General features: G+C 36.8%; 1 protein-coding gene across 1 annotated transcript; it reads right to left on the bottom strand.

The window, feature by feature from the left end:
- Positions 1-637: 637 nt before the first annotated feature.
- Positions 638-17,087, bottom strand: LOC106051592 (uncharacterized). The gene is made up of 5 exons (XM_056036608.1): positions 16,832-17,087; positions 11,574-11,763; positions 6,247-6,342; positions 2,390-3,559; positions 638-2,088 (listed from the first exon to the last, which is right to left on the bottom strand). Exons 1-5 carry the CDS (start codon positions 16,852-16,854, stop codon positions 826-828), a joined length of 2,742 nt encoding a protein of 913 aa, XP_055892583.1. The 5' UTR covers positions 16,855-17,087; the 3' UTR covers positions 638-825.
- Between the last annotated feature and the right edge of the window lie 7,459 nt (positions 17,088-24,546).

The raw sequence follows: 24,546 nt of genomic DNA, 5'->3' as shown, positions 1-24,546 counted from the left end.
TTTTTTTAAAAAAGGTCATGGACTTCTTCATTAATAACTCAAGCTTCATTTATAGTTTCGCGCATTGGTACAAAAAATTTGCATCTAATGTCACAATGGTAAAAGTGTCAATAGTTCGAATCATTATAAAATATATTTTCCATTTATTAACTAACTCATATAATAGAATACTTATTCAAATGTTGTTTTAAAAAAGAATTTTGATACGAACTTCGTTTTAGTTATAAGTTTAAAAAAAAACGAACTAATTTTATATGATATATCCGCATTTTAGGGGCCGACACGTGACAGTCTAAGTTACCTCCCCTGAAGTTTTTCATTGAAAAAAATGCTTGCATATAATTTTAAAAATTAGATGGTTCACTTTAGGGAAAGAAAAAAGTAGCCGTTGCATCAGAACTTTGAATGCTCTAAAATATCATGATGTCCGACTTTCATTTTCTCTTCTAGTTTCTGAGATCTAAACAGGGCGGACGGACAGGCCACACAAAACTAATAGCGTCTTTTTCCCTTTCGGGGGCCGCTAAAGACCTAGCTACGCCACTGCCATGTATTCTTTTCAACCTGTTGGTAAATTCTATTTTATGATTTATGATTACAACAAAGGTAATTAACACAAAAATACAAAGAATAACAGAATGTTGCAAAAATATCATTTCATTATTCACGTTTTTTTTTCTTCCCGCACGAGTCTGAATCAATGATCGAAATAACATTCTTGTTTTATATAAAGAGATCCAATAATATTGAGCCCTTCTACGCTGTCAGGAGTTTCTTCCAACAAGGCTAATGAGATTTTCATGTCAATTTGTAGAAATTTCATGATTAAGGTTGGGGATCGTCTTCTTCGTACTCGGCATCATTGCGCTCGACATGTTTATACATTTTTTCCTCAGTAGGTGAAGAGTTGTCACGAGAAGGTTGTGGATGCTCAGAAAATTGGAGACTAGATTTTTTCATGCTGATTGAGCCTGACTCTGAACGCACAGAGTTTCTTTTGGACGTTACCTCAGAACCTTTCCGGCTTTTTACCGAATGCTCAGAGTCGAATTGAAAAGTCTTAGTAGAAATCGTCAACTCGGGTACCACTATACTTTGTCCAAATATTGTTATCAACGGGGCTTCGTCAGTTGTCACGTGAATCTTGGCGGCCTTGACAAAACTAGAAGATTCCTTTCGGAGTGTTAAACTGTTTCGATTAGAGGTAGATGGTAATGAAAATGTTCCCAAGGCACTATCTGGTCTAGCTGTACTTCGTCGTTCTGTCCCAGAATGCTCTAATGCTTGCTCATGACTTTTGTCTTTTATTTCTGAGCCCTCAAAGAGGGCCGCACTTTGTTCTGGGTATAGAACACCATGGGGCTCTTCATCTTTTGCAGTTGGGAATGAACTTTTTCGATTACTATCTGAGAACACTGATTTTTTTCCTTGAGTCCTAGAAGGTTCAGGTTCATTAATATCTTCTGTTTCTTCTAAGCCCTCAGAGCTACCCTCTTTCTGTTCTGGGTATACAACACCAGGTTGAGCATCGTCCTTTGCAGTTTGAGTAACGCTCCCTTGTTCTGAGACTACAGAATCATGTCGCCTACTCAAAAACTCATTCATAAGTGTTGTTTCCTCAGAACTAACTCTTGTGTTTACATCTTGCGTCTCATAAGAAATGACTTCGATTGTATCCGTACCAAGATTTGAACCTGCCTCTTCTGTTAAGTACGAGTCTGGTGGAAACAAATTTTGGTCTACAACAAATTCATTTTGGTCTAAGCTGTGCCTTTCTTGACTTGGAAATCTGATAGGAGCATCTGAAACATGGCCACTCCGCTCGTAGTACTCTGGATCCAGCTCTGAGACAAGTTTGGAATAATTCAAGGAGGCGAGTGCATCCAAGAGATGCTGATACCAATTCTCATTTTGCTGGGCCAAAGAGTTGAAAAGCAGTAAAACAGCATCTTCATGATTGCCTTCAGTTTCCAGAAGTTTCACACCACTGACGTAAGTAGCTGACAGAATTCCATGATTAGAAAGTAGATCGGCCACTTCACTTGGGCTAAAGGATTGACTAACACCCTTGACAAACAAGAACTTCATCTACAGAATAAAAAAAAAGGAAAATTTACTCGAAAAGTGGTATGATTTTTAAATGCCTTTTTGCATGAATGAATTTGTTAACACTTGCCGATCTCGTAAACTATAACAGACCCACCTTTCTAGGACATGAAGTTGATATATCCCATAGAAACATACAATAAATATAATAGTCCGTAAACAATGTGTTTCTAGGAAAGAAATAACAATGTCAACAGATTGTTCTGTAGTATAAAGGTATGATGTATAATCATGTTTCAATATTAAGTCTCATAGAATTCTAAAGAACCTTTTTTCTACTCACCAATTCTTCAGGAGAAATAGAATCTTTTTGACTAAATGACATTTCTTCTGGCATAGAATAACTATGCTGAATAATCGCATTTTGATCCGTTAAAATAGAATCCTTTAGATCTTCTGGTTTGACAATCTGATTTGATAAAGAGACCAGGGAACCGTCTTGTTTTAATGTATTACCAACGTAGTATGTTGATGGCTTTCGAGTTTTAATAGACGATTTTCTTTCTTCATGTTCCTGAGATCCAATAACTGTGAGGTCTTGTGGTTTATCGGCTAAGAAATTCGACCAAATAACTTGCTTAGGTGCTAGTCTTATAGAGCTATTGAGTTCAGCTTGTTGGGCTTCAACCTCTGAGAGGTATTGGTATGTATCAGCGAAGCAATTTAAAGAGGTAGCTTGCGTAGGGCTAGTCAGTTTTGTCTTTCTTGCTTCTAAAAGCTCATTCATAAGTGTTGTTTCTTCAGATTTAACACTTGTGTTTACATCAATTGTTGCACCATTTAGATCTTCTGGATTCATAATACGACTTGAAGAGACCAATATATTGTCAATGTAGTATGTTGATGGCTTTCGATTTTTAATAGACGTTTTCCTTTGTTCATATTCTTGAGATCCAATACCTGAGAGGTGTTGAGGATATGCATTCGACCAAGTAACTTGCTTAGAAGCTAGCTTCATAGAGCTATTGAGTTCTGTCTGTGTTGTCGGTACAAACTCATTCATAAGTATTGTTTCTTCAGACTGAACTCTTTTGTTTACATCAATTGTTGCACCAAAAGGAGTCAACGCATTGTCTAACGAGTCTGGTAAATACAAAGAGTGGTCTACAGCAAATTCATTTTGGTTTACGCTGTGGGTTCTTCGGCTTAGATAATTGATAGGAGCATTTGAAACATGGCCACTCTGCTCGTAGTACTTTGATTCCAGCTCTAAAACAAGTTTGGAGTAATTCAAGGAGGCGAGTGCATCCAAGAGATGCTGATACCAATTCTCATTTTGTCGGGCCAAAGAGTCGAAAAGCAGAAAAACAGCATCTGCGTGATTGCCTTCAGTTTCCAGAATGTTCACGCCCATAGCGTGTGTGGCTGACAGAATTCCATGATTAGAAAGTAGATGGGCAACTTCAGTTGGGCTAAAGGATTGACTAACACCCTTGACAAATAAAGACATCATCTACAGAATAAAAAAAAACAGTGAGAGAGATAAAAAGGATTATTAGGTGAAACTATGTTTCAAATGCCATGCTAGATTTAGAAAATTATAAACACTTGCCGATGTCGTAAAATATCACAGAGACCTACCTTTGGAAGTCGTGAAATAAATGTATCCCAAAATAAACATATAAAATAATATAAAATATAATATGAAATATCCCATATAATTATGTATAATATAAAATACCACATTTAAACATACCTTTCTGTTATAAGAAATATCCTTTATAAGTATGTTTCTATTATGTGAAATTGTCATTCAAACAAACCTTCAATGCTATAGGTTCCTTCAGTCGCAAAGCGGCTATGGTAACGTCTCACAGAAATGAGCTGAATGCTGGACGTTAGCTTTGGTCGGAACGCTGTCGACCACACAGCTCCACTTCCAATGAACCGCAAGGGATGTTCCAGTTTGGCATCAGTGACGTCGCAAGCAGTGTCTACTAATGTGTGCTACGGGCATGCTTCTGACTTTTTTTTCAGGGTTGAATCACGAAGCTTTTTCCAAGTTTCAGTCTAGCTGCAAGCCATGATGAGATTTGAATTCAGCGTTTTCCACCTCCTAAGTAGGTAGCCAGCCAAGGCTAACGAGCTTTTCCGTCAACAAGCTTACTGGTTTAGGCGCCAGTTACTCGCCTTTGCATTTCTGTCGATTCCGCCGGACCGAATATCGGAGCCACACTTGAAGGGTAAGGGTTTGACTGGTTGTCAGGGTCTCTTCAAGACGCAACCCGTTGGGAGCATTCTGTAGGTAGTGGAGTGCTTATATCCGTTTCCACTTCCGCATTAACGACCATACCGAACAAGGCTTTTTATTATAGGAAATATATTATACATATCCTGTACATGTTTTTACAATTCCTCTGTTCACCTAGTGCCTTCGTGGAAAAACTCTCTGAATGAAACCTGGACACGGTTCTCGAAAACGACTCTAACGATTTTCTATTGATTGGAAATTAATTACTAGCTCGTAGGCCACACTGGGAAAACTCTAGTTTATAATTGTTCAAAGTATAAAAAGAAATAAATCTATGAAGTGGGGAGGATGAAATCTACTGGCAGGCCAAACTTGACCAAACACCGGTGGGCAAAGAATGAATTGACCTCTGCCCTGAAAAGCCGCCAAATCATGGATTTAAAATAAAGAATCAATGTGGTCACTGTCCCTTTCTGCTGGCATCTTTCGCTGAAGCTTGGTTCAACCCCTTGATATCGCATTGTGTACATATATACGGAAACCTTTTTAATTTTTCTATTGACTGTATATTCATAATTGCTTGAGCTAGTATTTTCAGTATGTGTTTTAGAAGGAAAGCTCGCTCAGGGTTTGGTTTCTATTGTAATTTATTATGTCCTATGTTTGGAATTTCAGTTCCTATTTTGTTTTTTTGTTGAGCCAAGCTTATCTTCTTAGAAGTCTTTATTTTTTTAAATGTTTTGCTTGTATTTAACTATGTTTTATGTTTACCTTTAGCAGGTTTTTTTATCTGTAATAAAAGCTTGAAATCGGCCCACACCTTGCCTTAACATTTATTCAATTCTGTGCCAAACCCACCACATTTACATTTGACCATTACACTATAGAACTACAAAATATTTTTCTATAAAGTGAGGTAACGCTGTAGTAGATTTATACATTCGCTAAAAGTGCAGTAACACTGTAGTGGATTTATACATTCGCTTAAAGTGTAGTGATACTGTAGTAGATTTATACATTCGATTAAAGTGTAGTGATACTGTAGTGGATTTATACATTCGTTTAAAGTGCAGTAACACTGTAGTAGATTTATACATTCGATTAAAGTGCAGTAACACTGTAGTAGATTTATACATTCGCTTAAGTGTAGTGATACTGTAGTAGATTTATACATTCGCTTAAGTGTAGTGACACTGTAGTAGAATTATACATTCGATTAAAGTGCAGTAACACTGCGGTAGATTTATACATTCGATTAAAGTGCAGTGACACTGCGGTAGATTTATACATTCGCTTAAAGAGTAGTGATACTGTAGTAGATTTATACATTCGATTAAAGTGCAGTAACACTGCGGTAGATTTATACATTCGATTAAAGTGCAGTGACACTGCGGTAGATTTATACATTCGCTTAAGTGTAGTGATACTGTAGTAGATTTATACATTCGCTTAAGTGTAGTGACACTGTAGTAGAATTATACATTCGATTAAAGTGCAGTAACACTGCGGTAGATTTATACATTCGATTAAAGTGTAGTGACACTGCGGTAGATTTATACATTCGCTTAAGGAGTAGTGATACTGTAGTAGATTTATACATTCGCTTAAAGTGCAGTGACACTGTAGTAGATTTATACATTCGATTAAAGTGTAGTGACACTGTAGTAGATTTATACATTCGATAAATCAGGATTTTTTTCTCGGAAAAAAGGGAAGGGGAGAATGGAATGAGAAAAAAATTTTCCTTTTATATATTCTAAAATTAATTAAAAGCAAATGAATAATTCTATAAGTTCTATGATGGTGGTATTGTCTTTGTTGTTGTTGTTGTTGTTGTAATATGAAATATCTCATTTCAACTTACTGTTCTATAGTTTATACATATTTCTATGGTAGAATATATTTCATATTAATGTAACATTCTATGACATGAAATATCTGAAACGAACCTTTTTATGATGCTCATTATCAAAATAAACTGGACCGCAACAAAGAGCACAAAACAGAACAGTGTATTCTGCATTCATTAGAGCCTTCGCAAATTCCTAACAATAAAAGAAAAGAAAAATTAATTAATTAATTAAGGGGACGAACGGCTATATAATTACTGTGACTTATCTGGAAATTACAGGGTTTAGATATCTTTCTGTTCTATAAAATAAAATTAAATAATTACTATTAAATGATCAACTAATTGGTTATATTTTGGATTGTTTCTTGTATGAATAATTTAGCGAAATTTAACTTGATCAGAGAATGGGAAGTGGGAGAAAAAAAATGTCAAAACGTAATAAAGGGATTAAATCCATGCATACATCCACATCATTCATTAAGTAGCCTTTATGTCCCTTATTTCCGTATCGAACCGTATCAAACAAAATAATTAATCACCAACAATTAACTAACTAATTGGTATTTTTTGTTATAGATTCGTGTCTTGTCAGGTTTAATTAATAATTGTGCAAAGTTTTAACTTGATCCGAGAATAGGAAATGGGAGAATTAAAACATGTTCAAACTTTTTACCAGACAGACAGACAGACAGAGTGAGTTTGTGGGCATGGATCTCGAAAACGGATCTAATGATTTTCCAAGAAATTCGACAGTTGGTATATATCGCTGGGAAAAGAATTGCTATATCCTAGATCTAGCTCGTTGGACACACTTAGTTTGATCGTTATAATTTTTCAAAACACCGGTGTTGAAATAAATAAATTTAGATTTGGCTAGAGAACTAAAACATTTATATCTTGATCGTCTTCGGGTATTTTCTCAAAATTCATATTCAGGAATATTGTGCGCAAAGTCTTCTAAATCTAGATCTTATGTTCTATCATTAGATTATTATAAAACCTATCAGACTTATATATTCGCTTAACCAGTTTTTTTTTCTCGTGGGCGGGGGGGGGGGGGGGGGGTTGACAAATGTTACTTTTTTTTTTATCTAACATTCGTTAGTTATTAAAAAGCTAAATAATAGGCCTAAGTTGTCTCATGGGCGTCCGCAGGATTTTTTGCAAAAGGGGAGGGGGGTGTAAGTTGCCACCTATGGCTCAAAGTCGTAGCTTCAACTTTTTTATTACAGAAAATATTAAAGAAAAGAATTTCTGCCCCCCCCCCCCATGTGATATTAATTTCACTGTAAATACTTGTTTCATGAAATAAAAAAAAATAAATAGAAAACTAACGTGAAAATACTATGTTTATCCATGCGGCCCGTGCATACCAACTGTCAATCAAACAAAAAATGCAAACGCTGTTAAAACTCAATTAATTTACTACTGAATTGTTTCTCTTAGCGATGGACAAGCCGGCGATGAACGCGTATCTGGCAGTTCTGATATTGTTCTGTTGCAATTCTTGAATCGTTGTAGGAAGAAGATAAAACAGGTTGAACTGAACATTAGTATTGCTTGAAAAGCGAGACGTTAATGAAGAAACTAGTGAATCAAGATACAGAATGTAAAGTCGAGTTCTGTAACAATCCCAAAATGCAAACATGGGGTTTTCGCTCGGTGTATCTGTCGACTGCAAGGTCTCGCCAGCACCAACTCATTACCAAGTTTGTTTGCCAGCAGTGTCACCTTACTCAGGATGCTATCACTGAAGTGTTCCTCAGCATGGTCAAGTTAGTTTTTGATAATGTCATTAATGTGACTGCTGATGTGACTGTTGATGTGACTGTTGATGTGCTGTTGAGCGGCGGCTTGTGTTCAGATGGACAGACTGCTACATCGCAGAAACAGGTTCAAGAACTGACAACTAATTGACGACAACTAAAAGACAAATCAGAAACACCCGAGAAACAGGCACTGATTACACGTATATGCAGATTGTCTGGTTTCACTTACAATCGTTATTTTAAAACAATCAAAGATCTTCTCAAAGTTGTGACTTAAAGTGCGAATTAATTCTTGTTTCTCTGTCCATCGTGTCTCACACAAAAGAGGTAAATTTAACAGCAAACGCTCTCGTTTGGGACTGTTACGGAAGAGATAAATAATCTTCTTGATGACACCAACAGCATTACGTTTTTCTTAAACGTCATTCAGCAGGTAGAAGATAACAAGTTTAAGTCTGTCGGACGCGCAACGGACATGGTCTGCTTTTGGATATTTTTCACGAATCCTAGCATGAACACAGTTCTGAATGCTACATATCACGGGGGAAGCCATCGTAGCATTGGCCGAGTAGTTTGTACATGTCCAGACTGTACATAATGTATTCGCCGACAATGACGTTAGTCACAGGCAGGGATAAAACCTATAAATTCTTCTCGAGTGCAATCGCCATCCACAAATCCAACGCACTATCACATCAATTTAGTGCCAGAGATATCTGCATGTTCATTACCGAAATACCAAGAAAACGCATTTAATTCATGCTGTTGCCAGTGCTCCGTCGATACAAATCAACGTTTGACTCAGATGGCATGGGAAAACTTTCTTATATCTCTTCTATCGTAAACTGGTGAACGTGTTTAACCTGCTATTTTATCAAACGCTAACAATGACCGCAACTCCGCAAGTCGTAAATACATTTACCAAGATAACTGCATTCCTCAATCTTGTTCAAAGAAACTTTCCCATATATCAAATCGAAAGATAGCTGGCAAGGCTTTGTCCCCCAAGACAAAAAAAAGCACTTTTATCATATTCTAGGCATTTATTAAATATAATGATAACTATAATTGTGTGCAAATGAAAACAAATCGTCACGACTAACGTGCTATCGGTACGTGACGTTTTGGCGCCGCCGTTTTGGCTCCGCCGTTTTGGCGACGGGACGTTTTGGCGCGAGCCGTTTTGGCGACGGGACGTTTTGGCGCGAGATATCATTTGACGATAATTTAATAAGCACGTAGCTTTTATAACAATGTTTATTTCACTCTACCATAATATTGTATCTGTAGTATGAATTCTAACACCGTTCATTATTATTATTTTTTTTTAAAGGTTTTGCTTATTTCATGAATATAGGCCTATAATAAGTCAGATTCCTGAATGGCAATGACATGCTATATGTGAGTTCTGCTAATCGCACTGGATGACATTTTTGGATTTCTTTCCAAAAGATTTTTTTTTATTTGACATTAGTGTAATATACGAACTAGCCAAGAGTCACACTTTAATATAACAAAAAACATGTTAACATCTAAAGCTCTATTACGCTGAATGACGACAATATCTCCACACATAGTAAAGATCAAGACACGGAATGTGGTCAGTACAAATTCTAACGTGAAAATATATATTTTGAGAAATTGGGTAGGGGTGATTTGGGTGACACATCTCGCATTGACGCAGGTTGAGTTAAACAAATGAAGACAAGGCCAGCACCAGCACTGGTCGTTGGCGTCATGCGTCTGGCGATCATCTCCTTGGGAATGGTCATTACATATGACACCTATCCCGCCCCCTCTCTTTTGCTCACATTTCACTCCTTGTATATACTCTTTCCTCCACCCCTCCCCTCTCTCACGCGATTTTTGTTTTTTAATTTTAAAGTAATATCTTAAAAAACTTTTTTGAAAATAAAAGTGTGCCTCTTAATAAACACACGTACACAAGCCAAAATGTTTATTAAACAAAATGATGTGAAAAACAAACACACATTTACATTTAGTACGTGAAAAATATGTGTTAACACAAACACTAATGCAAAACATAGATACGAATAATTCTTTTAAAAGAAATAATACAATAAACGTACACAATGTATTTCGCGCCAAAACGTCCCGTCGCCAAAACGGCTCGCGCCAAAACGACCTTCGCGCCAAAACGGCGGGGCCAAAACGGCGGCGCCAAAACGGCGGCGCCAAAACGTCCTGCTTCGCGTGCTATAGAATATTGAATTGCAAGCCTAAAATAAAGCGTACATGGTCGAACATGAACTACAGATTAGCCTATTCTAGTTTCTTACACTAACAGCTTATCCTTATTAACTTTATTTCAGTAGAAGCACTACATGTTAAGTTGCTTCCTAGCAGAAGTTAATTGATTTGATGGTGTAAAAAAATTGCTAAAATTTGGTTACTCGGAATTCAGAGGGGTACAGGTACATAGTTAGCCATCAATTCCTGATAAGACTAGGCTAGTCTACTATAACTTACTTCAGTCACCAGTGGAAGCACTACTTGTTCAGTTGTTAATTAGATTTTGATTGATCTGATGGTGCAAAAAATGGCTAGAATTTGGCTGCCCAGAATGCAAGGGGGGGGGGTTGCAATTGCAGCCCCCTGCGGGCGCCCATGTAAGTTGTATAAATGATGTATTTTCTTTATAAAAAAATATTTATATATTTTCTTGCTTATTGGTCCAATCTGAGCCGTAAGGCTGGCATCAAACAAATCCTCTTGCAAACAAAAGCAATAGTTAAGTGAAGACATCATATCAGTCGATTAACTCTTTCCTTCCCAACTAATTGTGTTAGAGTTGTTTCCTTTCTTTCACTCTCTCCCCACTCTCCGACTCATTTGTAAGCCACTCAGTTCTGATAGTAGACACAGTTACACTAGTCATGGTGAATGGTAACAAGTTTGCCACATATATTGAGAAGGCAAAAGATCTCACAACTCATTATCTGAAGAAGGTGTGCTCCTATCCCCACGTTGAACATTGTCGTGCGGTCAGGGCCGGCGTTAGGCATAGGCAAACTATTCAGCCGCAAAGTGTTTCCGTTTGGTGAGGAAAGATATAGCAAAACGTATCCTTTTTTGTTTTTCTATTTTCTTTGGGGCCCCCAAATTCACTTCGCCTAGGGCCTCATATTATCTAAGGGTGCGGTCAAGCTTCAATTTGCAACCAGGGAGTTTGTTTCAATCAAATGATGTTCGATGTTGGCCGTTTTGTGTTGCAACGCATTCACCTTCTAGCTCTTGTCAAATCTAACAGGCGGCGAGGGAGGCCAATAACGAGGGCGGCCAATCACGAGGGCGGGGTTGAACCCAATTCGACAGAAAGTCCTAAGCCCGATCCGTAGAAAGTCACCTGCGACCAATCTCTATGGAGAGAAATTACCGAAAGGGGCGGGAGGATGTAAGCCATTCTAAGATATGAAGGTTTGATCTAGACTGACGAAAAAGATTTTAGTGCAGTAAAGAATAGAGTGAAAGACGGACATTTTCACACTTTGGGCTAATGCCTCCAGGCGGAGGACATGTCCTCATTTTTTAGGACGCCTGGTAACCCAGTCCTTGGGCCCCAGTGTGGTCTCTCAAAAGAACACTCAACTGTCTAATAATTAGACTAGTGTTCAAAACTAAAGAGTTCTCTAACCTTATACTTTTCTGAGCTTCTCGACGTGTGTAGATGGTTTAAAAAGATGTCAACAGATTCTGAAAGCGAGCGCACACTTTTCAAATAGCTTAAGGCGTCCTCCATACATGGCATCATCTCAGCTAGCTGCACTACATTCACATGTTCCTCTATATAAGGTCTATACACACACGAGATCATATACTCTAAACTACAAGGAAGAAAAAAAACGGTATTTCTTATTTCTTAATTAGCCAACAGGATGATGAGCAGTTGAAGAATAATAATGAAAACGCAACAGAAAGAAATGTTAAACATAAATGAATAACAGCACCAGGGACCAAGTTTTTAAGAGAGAAAGTAGTGAATTAAAATGCTACGAAAATAAGGGCATGCGCCGACCGAGGCTCGAACCTGTGACTCAGGATTCGACACCACCGCCTAACGATAACGCACCAAGCGAAACTAACCTCTAGACCAGTGATTCCTAAAGTGGTCTATATAGACCCCCAGAGGTCTACGAAGACTTTCAAGGGGTCTACGAAAGTGAAAAAGTAAATTGGGGGTCTATGAGATGTCCGTGGGGGTCTACGAAAGTGGATTTCATTTAAGCAAGTCATGACTTTAATTTTCACACCCGTTATTTAACTATTTCATACACTTATAAATGATTTGTACCTCAGTTATAAATATTTATCCTACTATTCAGAAGTAAAACAGTTGTATTTAATTTTAATACTAATTTAAATAGTTAATTTTGTTTACATGTAACTTATGTTTAACAAAAAGAAATCTAGACTTTACAGCGTTGATTATTTATTCTCTTGTCAAATAAGCGGTTGTCTAACTGCCTTTTTATGACCATATGGAACCAATTACAGTGGAGGATTACTTGAAACTATGTCGAGCTGATAAAAATATAAAGGTGTGAAAACATTTCGAAAACTCAAAGATTTAAGTTCAGAATAGATCCACAAAATATCCCTTCAACATCATATAGAGAAGATAGTGATTTGTGAGCGTCTTACAACATCTATTTACTTATAGCCAAATATGGAGAACACTATAGATAAAACATTGATTTTACCAGCCGTTGAATTAGTTTTAATAACTATTTTATACAAACCTATATCTGATATTAATAAACGAATTTCTTTAAGCAACACTAAAGTTCAAGGGCGTATCGGTGGGATGAGCATAAAACTGAAAACTACCTAATGGTCTTCAGCTCCATATTTTTCCCCAGGGCTGACCCATGAAACCTTTCCCATGTTTGGGTATAGCAGCAAAGCAGCAGTAGTTTAAATTATGTTTTCCTTCGGCTAGGTGGGTAGCCAGCCAAGGCTAATGAGTCCCTCCTGCCCGAAGCTTACTTGTTTAGGCGCCAGTAACTCACCTTTGACCCATCTCATGTTAGTGAAAACAGTTCCGCGGGCCCTAGTTTTGGGCCAGACGTGAAAGATCAAGAAATACACGAGAAACTCTTTGCAAAAACTGTTATAATAATACTTAAGAGAAATTAATTAATTAATATTTAATGTTTGAAGGAATACTTCATAGAACAACAAATTCCTATATGAAACCATATCCGTAGAAACGGATGATGAAAATGCAAAAAAAAACAAACAACATTTCCAATGTGCATGTGGTGATTCCAGCAATACATAGTAATTGTTATTTTAATAGGTTTAAATTTGAATTTTATCTGTAAAAAAAGATAGATCTCTCTAACTTATGATGTAGCCTTAAATTACCTTTTCACTCTTCAACTCACTGCAGTTAGAACTTAGTTTAAAAAATTAGTTTATGAATGGGCAAAAATGCAATATAAGTTAAGCAGGGGGTCTACCGAAAACCAGAAAACATGGCAAGGGGTCTACGAGACAAAAAAGTTTGGGAACCACTACTCTAGACTCTAGACCAGTGTTTCTCAAACTTTTTTGTCTGACGGCACAGTAAAAACACTACAAAAATTTCGCGGCACACCACGAAGAGCAACAGCTGTTTTATAATAAAAAGAAAAAAAAATATTATACCTGTTTTTAAGTATTTACATTTAATGTGAAGGGTGTGCCTGTTTTTGAGAGCAAATGCGATCTAATCGAGGCTCCAGAGTCGACAAACAAACTGGCATTTCATCGTCTATTGTAAGAAGTCTCTCTCCTTTCTTTGACTTGAGTTCAGTCAGTGCTGAAAATCCAAACTCACAAAACCATGAAGATACAAATGGAAGAATTATTTTCATTGCTTTTAAACTGATTGCAGGATATAACTTGTTGATTGAAATCCAAAACACATCCAGGCTTTTCTCGGCAAAACTTGACTTGAGAACTGCATCGTTTTTTAACTCTTTCTCTCCGTAATTATTTACCACATTCTTATGGAATCAACGATGGTATCGTCAGTTAGGAGAGAAAGAGTTAAATCAATGAGCTGCTCTTCTTCAGTTGTAAGATTTGTAGCTTTATTGTTTCCAAATGGATAGCTGACCCATCCATATTCATTACTTCCAACTGTTGGAAAATAATGCTGCAATGCTGACTTCAGGTGTGTCAAAGTGTCCAGAATTTCGGGGGTGATTTTTTTTATTTGAAGCACATTCATTGTAAGTAGGAAAGCAGTCGAAGACTCCTTTCGAGATCTTACTTTGCCACAAAGACAATTTTTCACCAAATGACTTCAGTTTTTAGGATGCAGTGATGATGGTTTCCGATGGTCATTGAAGACTTAAATTCAATGAATTTAATTTGTCAAATGAATCAGAGAGAGATGTCACCGTAACCCACCAGATCTCGCCATGAATAGAAAATCCAAAGTTTTTTTTTTCAGCCTCCAAGAATGAAATCAGCTCAGCCTTGAGTTGGACGACACGCTTTAACACTTTTCCCCTGTAGAGCCAACGAACGTTGGTGTGATACAGGATACATTTGTAGTCTGAATTCACTGCTTCACGAGCTGAGAGAGAAGTCGGGATGCAAGCGGTCGAGATTTGAGGAAGTTTACAACTTCAATCACTTGATCCAGAACAGACATCAAATCTTTCGGCAAAGATTTGAAGGCAAGAGCTTCTCTGTGGATCATGCAGTGAACAACTTACACATTTGGATTTTCTTGAAGCACAAGAGTGACGAATCCCTTTCTATTACCCTGCTTGGAAGGACAGCCATCGGTGCAAACGTTGACACAGTTTTTCCACTGTAGTTTGAATAGCAAAATGTTTTCGTTCACCACTTTGAAAATATCTTCGCCTTTGGTCGTAGTTGGTGAGTCTTTGCAAAATAAGAATTCGTTGACACATTTGTCATCCTTTATGAACCGAATAAAAGCTAGCAGCTGGGCTTGGCCGCTAACGTCAGTGGATTCATCAACTTGAAGAGACCACAGCAGAGACACTTCATCGTCAGTCACGTCGAAGTGTTCGCAGATTTGATCTTGTAAATCTGACGATAAGTCTTCAATTCTGCGCGAGATAGTATCATTTGACAAAGGAATTTTTTAAACTTTTTCGGCGGCATCGGGTCCAAGGATAGTTTCAGCAACTATTGCTAAAGCTGGTGCAATGACTGATTCAGCCTCCATGTGTGCTTTCTTGCGTTTTGCTAATAATTGAGCAACCTTACGACTTGCAATCGATCCCTTTTCTGGCAGCTTTAGGTAGTTCGTAAGGTTCTTAGCTTGTTTATTTTGTTGAGTCCTGATGTTTTCGAAGTATTCCTTTGGTTGCGCTTTTACAGCTGGATGTTTTGTTTCTAAGTGTCTTTTCAATTTGCTTGGAACAAGCGCCTCATTCAACAGAGTTGCATTTCAGATCAGACAGAATGGCAATGGAGCATCTTCAGGTCCCGAAGATATGAAACTATATCCGATGTAATGTTCTTTGTGCCTTCGTTTGGTTCCTTGCTTTTCATTGAGCACTTTCGCAGTTTCCTTCTTGCTAACGTATTTCTTCATGGATAACAATGAATAAGGCTTAGTAATAATTTGTTATTATTAGCATAAACCTAAACAATTTACATGAAACACATCGCTTATTATCATTACCAATTCAAAAACTGCTATGCATCAGCACAGGCGGCCTACATTTGAGTCATTATAATAATATATGTATGGTGTAAACTTCCATAACCTGAATAGCTAACAGCCCTTTCCGTCATAATGGAACGCTTCACTGCTATTACTGGTCGTTGCAAGTGGAGATGTCATCGCAACGTAAAATGAAAATTTAATAGTAGACAAACCTGTGTAACGCTGCACGTGTGGCGTTCTGAAAACTTCCGCGGCACACCTGCAAATCTTCGGCGGCACACTAGTGTGCCGCGGCACACAGTTTGAGAAACACTGCTCTAGACCATCGGAATGTCCAGTGAACATTCTTCTGATCTAGAGTCAGTTCGCCCGTATGCAAATTACCACCCCAGTGGTTAAAGGTCACAAGCCCCAGCCGGCCCCTCCCCCACCTTCGCAGCATCCGTTCACTAACAACTTCGATAGATTAGTGCGTTATCGCTAGGCGGTGGTGTCGAATCCAGAGTCACAGGTTCGAGCATCCCCTTATTTTCATAGCATTTTAATTCACTACTTTCTCTCTTAAAAACTCTATGTTTTGAAAGAAATGTTGTGCATTCAAGTAATGCTGCTTCTTCCCAATATTATATTAAACAGATGTCTGTGTTGAATTAATCGAGATTAAAACTACTGTCTATGTTGAATTAATTGAGATTAAAACTACTGTCTATGTTGAATTAATTGAGATTAAAACAGCTGTCTATGTTGAATTAATTGAGATTAAAACTACTGTCTATGTTGAATTAATTGAGATTAAAACTACTGTCTATGTTGAATTAATTGAGATTAAAACTACTGTCTATGTTGAATTAATTGAGATTAAAACTACTGTCTATGTTGTATCGAATCTCCGAAAACAAGCTCTAAGGTTGATCACGATGTTTACTAGTACTTCTATGGGCTAATTAACTCTTTAGTAACCAAACGACCAGAAGGTATTGGCAATGCAGCAGGAGGTTCAGAACCTGGTTTCTGGTCAAAACTCAAAACGTCAAACTATTTATCATTGAAATAAGTTGGATTCAAATGAATTTTATTTAAATGATGTCTGTTTTATTACATTTCTATTTTGCGATGATACGGCTAACAACAAGAGTCTGTTGAAATTTTATTGGCCTAAGGGCTGAAGAAGTTTGGGCATGGTGATCTAGTCATTCTGCTTAATTCATTACCTGGAGACTGCACAGATCTAGACAAAATAGTAGTGGGATTACCTTGGGCTTTCAACGAACTCCATGGTTCAGCATTATTGTAGGTCTATGTTAGAATGTCTGTTCATTTATAGCTAGAAACTAGAAGATCTAGACTATTTCTGAACAGTGAGGCTTAGACTAACCCATTTCTTGTTGACTATGAACACACAGAGAACTATGGCTATCTACATCTCTATGAATCCTTCTTGTTTTCAATTGAACAGGACTACATTAAAGTTTACATTTTGAGACTGAAGGAAGCGGAATGACGTCTTTCTGTTTACTTCAGGAAGTCAAAAATAAACCAGAAAACAAAACAAAAATTACTCTAGCATCGGAAAAATTTAGTTGGCTATAATTTTACAAAATTGTCTTGATTTATAAACGCGCGGCTTTTTTTTTAAAGACCTTTAAAGACCATGAGTAGGATACTTCTTTTTTTTTTAACAAAGCTTATGTCGACCACTCTATCTGTCTGTTTCATAGACTTACATATATTCCAAGAGCGTAGCCAAGAGAGGTTACAAATTCCTACCAGTGGCTGGGCTCAATTACTAAAGTGAGTTGAATAGTTATCTGCCGAAACTGAAAAAGCCTAAATGTGGCTCAACAAAGATGGCTAAGATGGATTTTAGGAGACAGTTTCGGGTCTCAATTAAGGAAATCCTGTGACCAAAAAAGGTTTTTAAAGATATTACTTTAAAATTAAAAACAAAAACCGCGTGAGAGAGGGGAGGGTGGAGGAAAGAGTATATACAAGGAGTGAAATATGAGCAGAAGAGAGGGGTCGGGATAGGTGTCACATGTAATGACCATTCCCAAGGAGATGATCGCCAGACGCATGACGCCAACGACCAGTGCTCGGTGCTGGTCTTCTCTTCATTTGTTTAACTCTACCTGCGTCAATGCTAGATGTCCCCCAAATCACCCCTACCCAATTTTTCAAAATATATCTATTCACGTTAGAGTTTGTACTGACCACATTCCGTGTCTTGATCTTTACTATGTGTGGAGTTATTGTCGTCATTCAGCGTAATAGAGCTTTAGATGTTAACATGGTTTTTGTTATATTAAAGTGTGACTCTTGGTTAGTTCGTATATTACACTAATGTCAAAAAAAAAAAAAAATCTTTTGGAAAGAGATCCAAAAAATGTCATCCAGTGCGATTAGCAGAACTCACATATAGCATGTCATTACCATTCAGGAATCTGACTTATTATAGGGCTCTATTCATGAAATAAGCAAAACCTTTATAATTAAAAAAAACAACAATTCACTGAACGGTGTTAGAATTCATACTATACATACAATATTATGATAGAGTGAAATAAACATTGTTATAAAAGCTACGTGATTATTAAATTATCGTCAAATGATATCTCGCGCCAAAACTTCCCGTCGCCAAAACGGCGGCGCCAAAACGTCACGTACCGGGTTTGCATCAGGTTTGCGGGACATGTTCTCCGACAAAAGGAATTACGAATAATAAGAGTTGCGATGACACGGAGCCCATTATATATATATAATATTTATATATATATATATATATATATATATACATATTGGCCGGGGGGGGGGAGAAAAATCCCCCCCCCCGAAAAAAATCCTGGCTACGCCTATGAAGCACGATGTGAGGTGATATGAATTTGTCACTGGTGCATTATCTCCCCTATAAACAATGTTATTATTCATTAAAGGAGTCTGCATGATTATTTTTGGTTAATTTTACTTATATACTGTACCCTTTGGAATTTTGACTTATATATTTATTATTATCTCATTTTTAGATGTCAGATGTCAAAATGGCTCCATCCCCCCGGACTCCCAAATCCCTAGCTACGCCACTGTCTTAGAGCCTATTGATGTAGGAATTGTGCAGTATTCACGAGAATAAGTGTTTAAAATAGTATGTAACTGTATACAGGTTGATGTTTTATCATTTTGTATCTTTAGATGTTCAAAAGTAAGTAATAAAAAACTAATGTAAATGTTTCTTTAGATGTTCAAAAGTAAGTAATAAAAACTAATGTAAATGTTTCTTTAGATGTTCAAAAGTAAGTAATAAAAACTAATGTAAATGTTTCTTTAGATGTTCAAAAGTAAGTAATAAAAACTAATGTAAATGTTTCTTTAGATGTTCAAAAGTAAGTAATAAAAACTAATGTAAATGTTTCTTTAGATGTTCAAAAGTAAAGTAATAAAAACGAATGTAAATGTTTCTTTAGATGTTCAGAAGTAAGTAATAAAAACTAATGTAAATGTTTCTTTAGATGTTCAAAAGTAAGTAATAAAAACTAATGTAAATGTTTCTTTAGATGTTCAAAAGTAAAGTAATAAAAACGAATGTAAATGTTTCTTTAGATGTTCAAAAGTAAAGTAATAAAAACTAATGTAAATGTTTCTTTAGATGTTCAAAAGTAAAGTAATAAAAGCTAATGTAACTGTTTCTTTAGATGTTCAGAAGTAAAGTAATAAAAACAAATGTAACTGTTTCTTTAGATGTTCAAAAGTAAAGTAATAAAAACTAATGCAACTGTTTCTTTAGATGTTCAGAAGTAAAGTAATAAAACAAATGTAACTGTTTCTTTAGATGTTCAAACGTAAAGTAATAAAAACTAATGCAACTGTTTCTTTAGATGTTCAGAAGTAAAGTAATAAAAACAAATGTAACTGTTTCTTGATCGTGCATTCTCTTCAAGTCGAAAACAGACATTCTAGAAACACACACACACAATGTCATCTTGATTTGAAATGCACATTTTTAAAAAAGAATTATCTATGTCTGTCCAACTTTCTTCAGCCCACGGGCCAAACGAACTTCCCACACTCTAGTCACGTGGTACATCTCTCAGCAATTAGAAATAAAATAGAACAGACAGAATTTGGATAAGAATCGCGTAGACTCCAAACAATATTGCAATAGAAACTACTTGGATGTTTGAAGTTGTTTTCCCTCAATTTCCAATTCCAGGTGCATCACAATTACTTCACCAAGTCAGAGCACAAAGACGTCTGACGAGTTTCACAAATTCATCACCAGGTCAGAGCACAAAGACGTCTGACGAGTTTCACAAATTCATCACCAGATCAGAGCACAAAGACGTCTGACGAGTTTCACAAATTCATCACCAGGTCAGAGCACAAAGACGTCTGACGAGTTTCACAAATACTTCACCAAGTCAGAGCACAAAGACGTCTGACGAGTTCAACAAATACATCACCAAGTCAGAGCACAAAGACGTCTGACGAGTTTCACAAATACATCATCAAGTCAGAGCACAAAGACGTCTGACGAGCTCAGCAAATACATCACCAAGTCAGAGCACAAAGACGTCTGACGAGTTTCACAAATACATCATCAAGTCAGAGCACAAAGACGTCTGACGAGTTCAACAAATACATCATCAAGTCAGAGCACAAAGACGTCTGACGAGTTTCTCAAATACATCATCAAGTCAGAGCACAAAGACGTCTGACGAGTTTCTCAAATACATCATCAAGTCAGAGCACAAAGACGTCTGACGAGTTTCACAAATACTTCACCAAGTCAGAGCACAAAGACGTCTGACGAGTTTCTCAAATACATCATCAAGTCAGAGCACAAAGACGTCTGACGAGTTTCACAAATACTTCACCAAGTCAGAGCACAAAGACGTCTGACGAGTTTCACAAATACATCATCAAGTCAGAGCACAAAGACGTCTGACGAGTTCAACAAATACATCACCAAGTCAGAGCACAAAGACGTCTGACGAGTTCAACAAATACATCACCAAGTCAGAGCACAAAGACGTCTGACGAGTTTCAAAAATACATCACCAAGTCAGAGCACAAAGACGTCTGACGAGTATCACAAATACATCACCAAGTCAGAGCACAAAGACGTCTGACGAGTTTCACAAATGCTTCACATAGTCAGAGCACAAAGACGTCTGACGAGTATCACAAATACATCATCAAGTCAGAGCACAAAGACGTCTGACGAGTTTCACAAATACATCATCAAGTCAGAGCACAAAGACGTCTGACGAGTTCAACAAATACATCATCAAGTCAGAGCACAAAGACGTCTGACGAGTTCAACAAATACATCATCAAGTCAGAGCACAAAGAAGTCTGACGAGTTTCACAAATACTTCACCAAGTCAGAGCACAAAGACGTCTGACGAGTTTCACAAATACATCATCAAGTCAGAGCACAAAGACGTCTGACGAGTTCAACAAATACATCATCAAGTCAGAGCACAAAGACGTCTGACGAGTTCAACAAATACATCATCAAGTCAGAGCACAAAGAAGTCTGACGAGTTTCACAAATACTTCACCAAGTCAGAGCACAAAGACGTCTGACGAGTTTCACAATTACACCATCAAGTCAGAGCACAAAGACGTCTGACGAGTTTCACAAATACATCATCAAGTCAGAGCACAAAGACGTCTGACGAGTTCAACAAATACACCATCAAGTCAGAGCACAAAGACGTCTGACGAGTATCACAAATACATCATCAAGTCAGAGCACAAAGACGTCTGACGAGTTCAACAAATACTTCACCAAGTCAGAGCACAAAGACATCTGACGAGTATCACAAATACATCATCAAGTCAGAGCACAAAGACGTCTGACGAGTTCAACAAATACATCACCAAGTCAGAACACAAAGACGTCTGACGAGTTTCACAAATACTTCACCAAGTCAGAGCACAAAGACGTCTGACGAGTTTCACAAATACATCATCAAGTCAGAGCACAAAGACGTCTGACGAGTTTCACAAATACTTCACCAAGTCAGAGCACAAAGACGTCTGACGAGTTTCACAAATACTTCACCAAGTCAGAGCACAAAGACGTCTGACGAGTTTCACAAATACATCACCAAGTGAGAGCACAAAGACGTCTGACGAGTTTCACAAATACATCACCAAGTCAGAGCACAAAGACGTCTGACGAGTTTCACAAATGCTTCACATAGTCAGAGCACAAGTTTTAATCAGTTATGCCCTTCCCCCCCCCCCAAAAAAAAAAAAATTCACTCACAAAAATGCTTGAAAACATTCTGGTTAATCTTATTTTTCGGATATCTGGTATGTTGCAGGAAATCAAGCATTAGCAACCAATTTTCTGCTGAAAATGTATTGAGCAGTGACCAGTGGCGTCACTAGAGTGGGTTTCACCCGGTGCGTTCAGTTTAGGGTGTCACCCCCCTCCAAAATTTCAATTTTTTTTTTCGTTAAGGCATAATAGATTACCCTTTACCTATAGATATACTTTATAATTAACAACATTAGTTAATTTTTAAATAACTTTAGAATGAGTGTCGATTCTAGTTTAGGATTTCTTCTATTACAACGTAATCTATCTATAGTTCAATTTTGCAACAATGCGGCCTTAAGTAGACTTTCTAGATTTCAAACTTGAAAACTGATTAACACAAGTTAATGTCGATCTCAAATATTTCTTAACTTTAGTTTATTTTTTAAAAAAATATATTTAGCATGAGTCCATATATAGGCCTATGAAGATAGTAAGAAATAGTTGAAGACTTTGTTAATGTTTCAGAGATATTCTTTAAGGTCTTAGTGATATATGAATCGTGCACTGTCAATTTTTATTTTCTTCAATAAAAATTTTGCTGCCTTTAGATCTCTTCTCAATCATGGTCTATCTGTTTAAATGTCGTCTTTTGGAGAATCATCAAATACGCTAATAATTTTGAGACTAAAATCTACAATACTTCGTCAGTTATTGAACTTAAGACTTTTTGTTTTATCAGCAGCATCAATGATTGCTTCTTGTAGGAGTAGAAGCTCAACATTAAAAAACATTAAAAATGCATAGAGATGCCTCGAGTCTGAGTGGTAAAGCGCTTGGCTTCCGAACTGGGGATCCCGGTGAAATCTGGGATTTTTTATTTCGGGATCTAGGCGCCTGAGTTCCCCTCAGCTCTAATGTGTTCCTTACATTAGTTGGGGAAAAGTAAAGGCGGTTGGTCGTTGTGCTGGCCACATGATAACCTCGTTAACCGTGGGTCACAGAAACAGATGACCATTACATTAACTGCTCCGGAACTTGCTACTAAACAATGATTCCTCACCTGATATTTTCTTATTGTTTTAAATTGTTTTAAATTGTCCCCATTGAATCATAAGTTGTTGTTTTTTTTAAAGAGTATTCAATAACACTTTGACCTAATGTGTTGTGCTTGTGGTAAAGAAAAGGTTTAATTGGTCACCACTTTGTCAAAAGTTTAAAGATACTTTGGCCTTCTAGTACATCTTCTTTAAAAAAAAAAAGATGGTTATAGACTTATAGTGGCTGTAATTTCAGAACAAAAATATTCTTTCAATAGTAAAACAAAAATTTAGGCAAGAAGCATTTTCTGAAAAAGAATGTTGACCCCATAGATTGAGTGAATGTTATACACTTCAATTAAATAGCTTTTCTGATGGTTCTTAAAATTTCCTGTACTCCTCCATGGCTCCAGACATTGGAGCTGCATTTTCATATCCCTGAGCTCCACAGATGAGAAATTGAAGCTCACCTGTTTCTAAACATTTTAAGATATTAAGTTCATCTCCTAAGCTTTTTTTTTTCTCCCTTAAAATCGTATAATTTCAGAATCTGATCAGTGTCTGCTATGTCAGCTGTGCTGTCCAACAAAATACAAAGGTTCTTACAGTCATTCTGACTTAAACGTTGTTTGCTAAATCGTCAATAAACTTGTTAACATTATAGATGTACTTTCACTTTTGGTTTTTATTGACATTTCCATCATATCAAGGAAACTCTCTATTCAATTGAGACACGTCGTTAATATGGTCACATAATGTCAATTCTTCTGCTTTTATAGAAACAATGTGTGCAATATATCCTTCCATTGTTTTTACATCAATCATAGCAACGAGTTCTCTTTATTTGTATTTGTAGCCGGAGGGCTTTATTTTCCAATCCAGATGAATATTTCAATTTAAGACTTTATTTCCGACACCTATTAAATTATTCAAAACATTTCTATAGAATTGAATGAAAATAATTGAAAGAAAAACAAAATGATTTTCTAATAAGTTATTAATTCATTCCATTTCAAAAGCCTCTTATAGAACCATTACAACAACTGGTGTACTTTTCCTTAAGCTTTGGTTAATTTCATGCATACATCATGTGAATTAGGCGCATGTCAAAGAGAACTATTTCCTAAAATATTGAAGACTATATAATTCGACTGACTCATTGTAACATTTCCTTCTACTTGGCTGAAGCTTTTTTTTTTTACAGCCAAATTACATCATAGTCTTGAGACATCTCAATAGCCACGTGGTTACTTTTCAATTCTACGGAATTAACATTATTGGCATTGTGAGATTTGTGTCATATTTTATGCCTGAAGAATGTCATCCTTTGATAAACAGTGACTATTGGTTGCCATCTTTCATTACGATGCAAGCTAGTAGCTACTACTTCATTCATTTCTATAACATGGATCCGATACAAATATTGTTCAAATCAAAGCAGTGTTCATGCAGCTGGTATACAGCTTTTACCTTTTGTTTGTGCTATAAAGTATACTATGTTTTGGACAGTTTGATAGAATTTAATTTTAAAAAGATAAAATACGTTTAGCCGAGACTAAAATGTGCATTGATCTATTTATTCATTGTGAATAACATGTTCCAATATTGAGCGATTAATTGTTAGTTATTGCAAATTGCATTTTTTCCCTTGGGTGTCACCCGG

The sequence above is a fragment of the Biomphalaria glabrata genome, chromosome 7, assembly GCF_947242115.1.
Source record: "Biomphalaria glabrata chromosome 7, xgBioGlab47.1, whole genome shotgun sequence".
Taxonomy (NCBI): Eukaryota; Metazoa; Mollusca; class Gastropoda; family Planorbidae; genus Biomphalaria; species Biomphalaria glabrata.
Note: the sequence above shows the minus strand (reverse complement) of the source record. Positions and strands in the feature narration are given on the sequence as shown.